General features: G+C 40.3%; 1 protein-coding gene and 1 pseudogene across 1 annotated transcript; one reads left to right on the forward strand and one right to left on the reverse strand.

Moving 5' to 3' along the window:
• Nucleotides 1-1305: 1305 nt before the first annotated feature.
• LOC137972876 (melanocyte-stimulating hormone receptor-like) lies at nucleotides 1306-2264 on the reverse strand (annotated as a pseudogene).
• Nucleotides 2265-3277: 1013 nt separating this feature from the next.
• LOC137972877 (uncharacterized) lies at nucleotides 3278-4180 on the forward strand. Its single transcript, XM_068819568.1, has 2 exons — nucleotides 3278-3649; nucleotides 3821-4180. The coding sequence occupies exons 1-2, from the start codon at nucleotides 3278-3280 to the stop codon at nucleotides 4178-4180; spliced, it is 732 nt and encodes a 243-aa protein (XP_068675669.1).
• Nucleotides 4181-10502: the final 6322 nt, after the last annotated feature.

A 10502-nucleotide genomic window follows, 5' to 3' on the forward strand; every position in this document is an offset into this window, starting at 1 on the left:
CTAGCGATTTTATTTAATCAATATTTCTAGTCATTTATCAAAATTTGAACCCAACTGGCGTGGGTCATTGAAAAGCCTTAAGTTGCAGAAAATACACAAAAAGCCTACGTGTTTATACACTTGCCTTAAAATCAATAAGTTATTATTTTTTTTCTTTATTACTAAGGAAAAACCCATTTATTTGGTTTGTTTTATATTAGGATGAAATATGGCTTTAACCAATCAGGCTGATCATGCTGTATTCTCAGTGAAACAGTAGTAAATTACCATTTGATTCCTAAAAAGATACTGTCGAGAGCTTAGCAATATTGTATATTTAGCTGGGTTTTTAGGTGCCTTGCCAAAAAGAAGATAAAAATTGGTGCTAACTTGAGGAAAAACATGAATCCAAAATGGGAAATGACTTGGCCAGGATGTCTTACAAGATCAGGTATTTCATTTTTCGTTCGCAAATTAGCATTTCTAAATCAGCGAAAGAAGGGAATACGCCCTGCACTTGAAACGTTCACCATATGCTGTTAGGAGAGGGTTAGAGTAAGTTCTTTTTTCTGACTCTCATCAGCAGGCATTGTTTCTTAGGAACAAGAAGCCTTCAGGCATGGAAAAAATCCCCTTTTACGTGCCCCATGTTTACCCTCATTGACTAACCAAAATAAAGACAGTGATGATGATGATGATGATGATTACGATGACTATGACGCAGATTACGACGATGATGATGATGACCATTAGGTAGATTGATGTAGATTACGATGACGACAATGATGATCATGTTAATGATGTTTGTGATCACAGTGACGTTGTTTATGATAGTGTTGATGGTGATAATGACGATGATGATGTTGAGGATTTTTACGATTACGATGATAATGAAGATAACAAACAAACTGCGGTTATAAACATAACGAGATAACGCATGTTGTAAAACTTTTTATGAACTTGAGGTTTCGTATGCTCCAACATACATCTTCAGAAGTAACGTTTGCTTGCTATTTTTACTCAAGTTGAAATAGCCAAAGAATAAGAGTGTCTACGATAATGATGATGATGTTGCAGATGTGATTGTGACAGGATTTTGATGATGACGACGATGACGATGATGTTAGTGATTATGTTAATGATGATAATGATGATGTTCTTGTTGTTGTTGTTGATGATGATTACGACGATGATATTGATGTTAATGATGATGTTGATGATGATAATACTGATGTGGATGATGATAACATGATGCTGATGATGTTAATGATGACGCTGATGATGATAATACTAATGATGATAATACTCATGTCGATGGTGATGATGTTAATGATGATGATGATGATAATGATGATGATGATGATGATAATGGTGATGATGATGATGATGATGATGATGATGATGATGATGATGATGATGACGGTGATGATGATGCATCTCCTCGCTTCGCCAGAGACAAATCAATGGATTTATAATTGAGTTTAAAAAAGCAACAGTTTCGCTCGAACTGTAGTAGTCGTAGGTGTCTATATGACCCATAACTAGCTGGTGCAAAGCTGTAACGACAAGGACGGGAAGATTGAACAACGTAAGCTATGTCGACTGCTAATTTGACTTGCGTTTTAAAATTATGATGGTTAGAGGAAGACAGTGGCAGCTGTTGTCTCATAATTTGACGCCGATGGTGGCGAGCGATGACGTGGATTTTCAGTTGCGAAATCACGGCAATGATCAGGAAAGCCAACCACGAAAACAGGTGCAGGCCTCGGGCGATTGCATTGTGTACCCACTGTAGAGATGTGAGCGCAATGTTGGGAACCCAGATGATGACCAGATGATGATCATTAACACGCGTTTCGCAGTGACGAGGCCTTTGTAGCGAAGGTGCTGTCTAAGTGCTAGACAGCGCTCGAAGCTGATTGCGCTCAAGGTCGTAACAGAGACAGCATAGCAGATGTAAAAACCCTTCGCATACAATATCCTGGTCATGCATCGGACGTAACCTTGAGACGATAAGCGATGCAACTCGGTTGTACGATTCTGCTAACGAGAATATCCGAGAAAGCTAGACATGCTATTAAGAGGCACGATGGCGAGCGAAGCGATGGATTGACAATTATGGAAAAACACACCAAGACGTTAGCGATAACCGCGAATGGAGCGAAAAATGCGTTTAAAACACTAGTGATTAAATTGCTTATATAGCGAAGATGAGCCTGCTGAAAGCAAGGATCTGGGAGATGGAAGCAGAACGCCAGAAAATCGAAGGAATTGTTATGAGCCATTGAAAACGATTGTTTCGTCTTGAAATAACACGCGAACGCATTTGAATTGAAATAGCATCGATGCTAATAAGCCGCCATATCGCTGTGTTTGTTCGGTGAAAGAGGGCCTGAATTCACTTATTCAAATATTATTATCTTTGCGGCCTTTTTGTTGCTAGAAAAACGTGACAGCAACCCAGTTGTTAAGAAACTGATGTGTCCATGAAGCACTCAACCTAGAATTAATCCCATTTTCATTTTTTTTTCTTTTGGGAGTCAGTTTTAACCATAAACTAAAAACACATACCCTAACAAATTTCACCGTAATACACAATTCTTTCATAGTTGTTTCCTGTCCTTTTGGTCTTTTAATTACTTTGGCACAATTACTGTCATGCTATAATTAATCATTTCAGTGTATGGCTTCGAGAACAACACGAGTTTAATAAACAGCCGTCTTTTCCAAATCCCGAGAAATGGTATGGTTGTCACTCAAAGGCTCGAGGAGTTGAACTAACCGAGTAAAACTCAATTGATTGTTGGAGGAACTGAAATTGCCTGAATGCCGCTACTAAGGTTAGTGATTGCATTAGAAAGCTCGTGCCATCTTTTCGACCAATGAGAAGCGAAACCAAACCAAATTGAGCCTTGTACGAGAGTCCATAGTTGGAAAAATTCTAGGTCGTATTGTTATTGACAGAGTGAGAAGTGGAGCAGACAAAAGACTCAGGAAGGAGCAAGCTGGTTATAGGCAAGGGAGAGGAACAACAGAGCAAGTCTTCATTCTGAGGAATATCATAGAGCAAGCAAACGAGTGGCAAGCAACTTTATATGTGAACTTTATAGACTTTGAGAAAGCTTTCGACTTGGTACACCGGGACAGCCTATGGATTATCATGCGGAAGTACGGCATCCCCGAGAAGATCATAAGGATAATACAGCTGTTTTATGCGGATTTCCAGTGAGCTGTAGAGAACCAAGGAGAGAGAGGTGAATGGTTCAATATTAAGACCGGTGTAAAACAAGGCTGCAACATGTCTGGATTCCTCTTTCTTATAGTGATCGACTGGATAATGAGAAGAACTGTTTGCAAGGGAAAAAACGGCATAAGATGGAGACTAACAACAAAACTGGATGACCTAGATTTTGCAGATGACGTAGCATTACTATCCTCGTCAAGAAATCAAATGCAAGAGAAAACCTCAAGAATGGACAGGGAAGCCAAAAGGGTCGGCCTAAAAATAAACCTTGACAAGACCAAAGTCATACGAATCAATGGGAAGAATCAAGTACCTATCAGCATAGTGGGTAAAAACATCAAAGAAGTAGAGGAGTTTACCTATCTTGGTGGCAAAGTCAATAAAGAAGGAGACGGGATGGAGGACTTACAGAACAGACTTTCAAAGGCAAGACTGAGGGGCATATATTAGGCTAATTAAGATCTGGAACCCCAAGAGCATCTCAAAGAGAACGAAAATGAAACTGTACAAGACCCTTGTCTTGCCTGTATTGATGTATGGATATGAGACCTGGAAAATGACCAAGAGCGATGAACACGTTCTCAACGTGTTTCAAAGCAAATGCCTCCGGAAGATTCACAACATACGTTGGCAAGATCACATCACCACCAAAGAGTTACTAGCCAGAGCGGAAATGTCACCAGTGAGTCAGGAAGTAAAGAGAAGAAGATGAAAGCTCATTGGCCACATTCTAAGGCAGGACAGAGCGAGCGATACAAGGATGGCGTTAAATTGGAGACCGGAGGGAAAAAGAAAGAGGGGAGACCAAAGACAACGTGGAGAAGGACCGTTGAGAGGGAGATGAAAGAAGGAGGATGGAGTTCGTGGGAAGAGGTGCGGGGCGTTGCGGTAGACAGACAGACATGGAAAGCTTCTGTGGAGGCCCTATGTGCCACCTGGCACGCGGAGGATAGGTAACAGGTAACGATAGTATTTTCCCAGGCTTTTAGTAAATTAGAAGGAGTTGCTTTCAATCATTCTGATTGGTTTAGTTCGGGGTTCGTACCTATTGTGTTTTGTCCTCGCAATTACTTTGATTTACGACGGGTAATCAAAACTCGCCTCATTATCCTGGTGAAATTAAAGGGAAATACATATCCCAACTGCATGAATGCAAAATTCATTGCGGTGGTTACGAGTTACATGCGCAGTCAACAATTCTTTCTTATGAGATCGAATCCTTAGCAAGACTCCCAGTTTATCGTCATCACACGGATTATCAGTCACAAGCGCCTCTCAATGACCTTTTTTCATTTTTCGAAACTAAATTTTGGGTGGACGTCAATCAAATGTTTGATTGACGTCCATTCAAATTTGGTTTCGAAAAATTAAAAAAAAGTCGTTGAAGGGCGCGTGTGACTGATAATCCCTGTAATGACGACAAACTGGCAGTCTTTCTAATTGAAAGAAAACTACGGTGACAAACATAAGGCTAAACAAGCACATACGTGAAATGCATATACCTAATACAAATGTAAAACGTATTAATAAAGATACAGCTTTCCGATGGTAAAGTATTCACTTAAGGATGGCGGAAGATCACGAAATGAATACGTTAAATGGATACGTTAGCAGCGAAAGGTTGTATCTTTATGGGGATATATTCTCGTTGTGTTTTGTATTGTATTACCTCCTTTTGTTACTATCAATATTACCTCATAAGCTACTCAAATTATTGTTATGTATTTCAAAAAATGTAGCTAACGGTAACCGTTACTTCTGAAGTTGTCTGTTAAGACATACAAAAAGACGTCAAGTCCCTAAAAATTTATTTCAGTTGTGAGGCTTGTTTAGCCTCATGTTTGTCATCGCAGTTTGCGTTCGATTTCTAATCAAGGTTCGTCGGCCAAAGACGAAAAGTATCTTTCCTACAAAGGAGTGGTTTTTCAAAGACACAATCAATCAACATTGCTTTGCTTTTATAAACAGAGGCAACAGCAAATCGAAAGTGGTTGTGACCAGGGGCCCGTTTCTCGAAAATCCCGAAACTTTACGGGCCATTTTCGGGTGTCACAATGTCTTCTGTATCTCAAGAACAGAGAGGATTTAAGTCGTCAAACTTTAAAAACGATCAGTGTAAAACGCAGACTGGAGACTGCAGACCAGGGGTAAAATGCAGACTGAGGTTATAACGTAACTGTTGAAAAAGCCCAAACCCCTTAGAAATGCTAGCCTTAGGCCTAATTAGGCCTAAAACAATTAGGCTTAACTGGTAGCATTTCTAATGGCTTTGGGCTTTTTCAGTTTTACACTGACCGGTTTCACAAATGGCTTTTCGGGCCCGAAAATTTTTGAGGACTTTCGAGAACCCAGAACGGATATCGATCTGCCACAGTCAGGTGGGACACTCTATGACAAATACACAACAAAGCGTTACGCTGGCAAGGTGAAGATACTTCATGACCGCGACGGTCATTAAAAACTAACAAATCCCGAACAAGTGCTCCGGATTAAATAGTTCCAAGGAGTTACTAAACACATCAAACGATATACTTAGGGAGCATGAAACGATCGATTATCGTCTCCCTGTTCGGCCCCAAAGTTTTTTTGTTTTGTATTTTCCATGAGGTGTCCAACCTGACTGTGGGGGTTCCTGTGGGGGTTCAGTTCCAACCGTTCGGCGCTCTTACACTTTGCTTCCGATTCATCCCCGGTCCTTCACGGCCACAGTATACAAACTGAAGGCCCGCCTGATATCAAGCCCACAGTTTAATGCAGTTTCATTATTTCATTTGATTTCATTTGTGCATAAGGGGAAAAGCCTTCAAGTTGCAAGAGGACCGCAATAAAATGCTGGGCTTATTAGACCGAATGCATAAATGGCGGTCAAAAAAATGTTCTTTTGTTTATGTGCTAATTGAGCGCACTAGCCTCGTTTGCATGGATAAATAGAAAAGAAAGGTTGCTTGAGAGCGAGGCTATTAAGTCTCATTAGCACATAAACATTTTTGGCCGCCATTTATGCATTCGGTCAATAAAAGCCCATTCGAACGCAACTCAACGTCCGGTAAGCTTGTCTTCATTCTGGATACATTCTTTGATCCATAATAACTCATTTCTTACTATCTATAAATGTTTATGCATATCAAATGCCTATGTTATGTCTTAATTAACTTAACGACTTTCCGAATTACGGTAGAATGAATGAATTAGATAAGAATCTTTCTCCATCAATATACGGTCTTGCCCCATCACAGTCACGAGTGGGCTTATTTTTAGATACACTTTTCGCGCGAAAAGAAACAAAGAGCCGCCAATTTTAACCAATCAGATGAAGCGATGTCACGCGTGACTGCTTTTGCCATTTTTTTCAGGAAAATGACAACTGAATTTCGCGGGAACAGGTATTCTAAAAATAGACTCATTTGTGACTGTACTGGGGAACCCACCCGTGCCAGAAGAACATTAGTACTCTTATCTAATTTGCGCACAGTAAATACATAAAACTACTATACGCTCATTACATTTTTGTTTTCGTTTTTGATCAGTTAGGCATAAGCCACTGATGTGGATGATGAACTCCTTTGTTTGGGTGTATTGGAGTGGATTCTATCTGGCTGCTGTCACAAGTTATTTCGCAAGCATATAGGTTGGAGTTCTATAGACCGAGGTTTCCTTAAGTGTACAGTAGCTATGATCCTCGCAATTTTACCAATAGCTTAGAAAAGCCTGAAAAACCGCTGCGACGCTCTGACCAACTGCGCTATGAGGCCACTGACGTAAGGAGCTGGTCATTTGAGGCTTCTCATGCAATGAATGAATCAACAAATGAAATGATATATGAAATGAGTCATACATTAAATTGCGGATATAAAATCAAGTGGAGCTATGATTCTCGCAATTATGAACGCAATTTTAGCAATAAAAACTTTTTTACTCGTAGAGATTTCTTTATTAATGAAGATGTTGAAAGCTGTTTATCAACGCACAACAATATCCTTTCTTGGTATTTTCACAGTTGTCATGTGATTTCAGACGATCGCAGACTATTGTAGATCCTAGTAGATCGGCGATAATCACAGAGGATGCCAAAAAAGTGGTCATCCTAAAAGTGTTAGTAAATGGTTAATCTTATTAGCCTTCAATAGCGTCTCTATTAACGAGTAAATTTCCTGACGTTCAGCACAATTAAACACAGGCCGTATGATTTGCAACAGGTTATGTCATGCGAGTGCAACAAGTGGAACAAAAACATTTCCTGAGCATCATACCGTCTTTTCACATGCGCGTAAAACTTTTGTACATTATTTCCCGTTGTTTGCAAGTCTGTGACTTGAAATGAGCAAATCTTTACTTAAATAGAAAGGTCTTTCTATAATTCAGACAAAAAACTAATTAGGTTAACAGTTAAACTGTATCAGGGTTTACATAAATATGCGTCTGAACCAAGAGCTGCTACTTCCACTGTCACCCTCCCGGATTCTCTAAGAAATGCGCTTTTAAACTGCTATAGCCATTCCGGCAAACACAGTACAGAAATTTCTTCGTTCCAAGTTTAAACAAGTTTAATCACACATTCATATCTCATTCACACATACGCTTCGGATACAACATGAATATAGTACTCAAGATCTGTGGTGGACGCAAATTTTGGTCTTTTATACCCATTGGGGTAACGTTTCCGGCACACGAGGCTCTGGGGCGAGTTGTTTGGTCAAACTGCATCGCAGAGAACTCTGTATTGTCGCCAAGGAGGAGTTGCCGTTTGACTCTATCTTTGTCTCGTGGGGCTGGAAGGAAGAGAACTCGTTTTAAGATGTGGGAAACGTGAATGAAATGGTGCAAGGCCGTGGGGACAGTGATTCTGTTCTGCTTGCCACGCTGAGGGTTCTAGCCGAAACGATGTTCCGTTGACGTTAACACTTTTATCGCCTTTGCGGTTTTCATAAACAAGCGTTTGTACGGACGATCCTCTGGACATTCTGTTGGGGGTAGTGACCGGAGGTTTTGTACCAGAAAAATTGCTGTCAATACTTTGGAAACTCGGCTGGCTCGGCATGGACTTCCCAGCCGCCTTTTCAAGCTTGCCACGTGGGTCTTCAATGTCACTTATTGCATCATCCTCGCTGCCATCACTCGGACTCGGTAATCGCTGTTTCTGTTTATTTCTCGAACTCGATTCTTTGGAATCTGTGTAGGTTCGCCAGGTATCTTCCCCTAAAACCTCAAGATTAGAATGTCTCGTGCTTGCTTCAAGCCTCCTGGCACACTTTTCGATGCCCTCGTATCTGCATTCTTGAGACAAAGTTAAAGTATCCTTGGCAACCTCGTTTTTGTTTCTATCTTTTCTGGTTGCATAGTATTCCCACGAACCCTTTGCAAATGACCTTTAAAAGAAGAATTCGGGCTTACACTTTTGACATATTGTTTATATACCTTTCTAAGCGCGTTCTTACTTTTTGTTGTCCTTTCACTGTCGCTTAGATATATTACCTTGAAACCGGATTTTTTCCTTGCTAGATCACTCCGATAATGATGGAAATTCTGAATATGCTCGAAGCAATCAGGCACGAAGTCGTGAATCAAATCTTCGTATTTCTTTTCCACAACAAGGTCGCCCCTTGTGCTTGGTGCTTCAGCAGTGCATTTTGCTGATCTTCTGAGATGCTCTTCTCCGATAGTCGGTTCTGAACGGAATGACAACGTGCGGAAAGCGTTCTTCATTCTTTGAATTTGCGCTCTGCGTCGACATTCCTCAAACTGTGAAGCGTCTCGTTTGCGCGGCGTCAATGGCCCGCGATTGACGGTGAACATACGCTTGTTTGTGAAATTTGAACGAACTCGAAGCCATCTTACACTCTAAATCAGCAATTAAAATGGAGCCCCCCTCTTGAAATCCTAATTTAGCAACGCGAGTATTGTGTATTTAGAGCAAATTGGTGATTAAAACATGCGATTTTTGCATTAAGTAAACTTCCTTATACATTGATAATTTGACAAGAGATTCCGGTAATTACGAGATCAGTGTGTCAACTTTTTCTTAGCTCAATGTGCTTTAACCAAAATTGCGTGATTGGGTTAATTATTGGGGAGGGGAGTGTGGGTGAAAGTATGTTTTCCTTGATTGGGAAACTAAACAAAAGTTTCTTTTGCTTCTAAGTTATGTCCGAATAATGTGAGGTACATTATTGAGCTTTGAGTTACAGATGGCTTCGACCGAAAAGAAATATCCATTAGCCGGTTTGCAGTGCCCCATCAAATGACTAAATATAAGATGAGATTCATTTATCCTTTTTTATGATCAGTTCGGCTTTCAGGCAAGTTAAAGGGTATTGTTTGAGACATGGTATCTGATGCAGTTTCCGAATTTAGGCAGGAAAGAGGCATTTTTGATCGCACAAGTAAAGGCTGAATGTCCAGAATCTTCTTCGTCTTTTATGCAGTTTAGTTTTGACCGATATTTATTGCGTCTTTTAGGCGAACAGAAATAATTCCCAGTGGTTTTGCTCAAACCTCGAGCTCGAGCTTGAGCTAGAAGCTCGACCTAAGCAGAAGACGTACAAGCTTTCTGAACATTACCTAAAGGAATATGGTTATGTCTGTTATCAATATTAAAATTGTTACAATGGTAAAACGAAAACATACATTTTCTTGTTGTTGTTGTTGTTGTTGTTGTTTTTTTTTTTCCCAACCGTACCTTTGTCTTTACGTAGACTCCCAAATCTGTGGCAATGCGTTGCGGTTCCTGTGGGTTGAAGAGATTAAAGAATTACCCTAAAATTAACTAATCCCACAGCATGGTTACTTGTTCATTTACAAGTAGCTAAATTAATTGGTTTTAGCTATTACTAGTGAATAATTCCCCGGATAATAGTGAAACCTATCTTTTGAAAAACTCAGGCTAAATAAATCATTATGAAATGGATAAGCGCCTTCGTAACCAATGGAGTTGTTCATCGGATATAACGGTTTTTCTGTGAGATGACACTGCTCCATCCCAGATCACCACAGGCCAATCAACACACTGTCTTCCCAACTGGCCATATATCTAGGTTCCCGCCCCGACGTAACCCAGACATACTTTTGGTGATTCTACGAGAACTCGTGTTTTGCTGTTGGTCATAGCGTAGGCCTTAAAGCAAACGGCCTGAAAATGACATTTTTTCGCTAATAACCCTTTGAAAGCAAAAAGAAAAAAGCAATTTTTAACGCCCGAAGGATGCCTCTTGGAAACTGCAGAGAGGAAACTATGTAAACGTAACACCATCTCAACCGATAGCCCGTTGCCAAAACTGTCGCC

This window comes from Montipora foliosa, chromosome 10 (genome assembly GCF_036669935.1).
Source record: "Montipora foliosa isolate CH-2021 chromosome 10, ASM3666993v2, whole genome shotgun sequence".
Classification (NCBI taxonomy): domain Eukaryota; kingdom Metazoa; phylum Cnidaria; class Anthozoa; order Scleractinia; family Acroporidae; genus Montipora; species Montipora foliosa.

What these genes read in the sequence shown, in the direction of transcription:
- LOC137972877 (XM_068819568.1), top strand. Translation starts at nt 3,278, where the DNA reads ATGTCTGGATTCCTCTTTCTTATAGTGATCGACTGGATAATGAGAAGA. An exon ending in TACAGAACAGACTTTCAAAG is followed by an intron (nt 3,650 to 3,820) that starts GCAAGACTGAGG and finishes CGTGTTTCAAAG; the next exon opens with CAAATGCCTCCGGAAGATTC.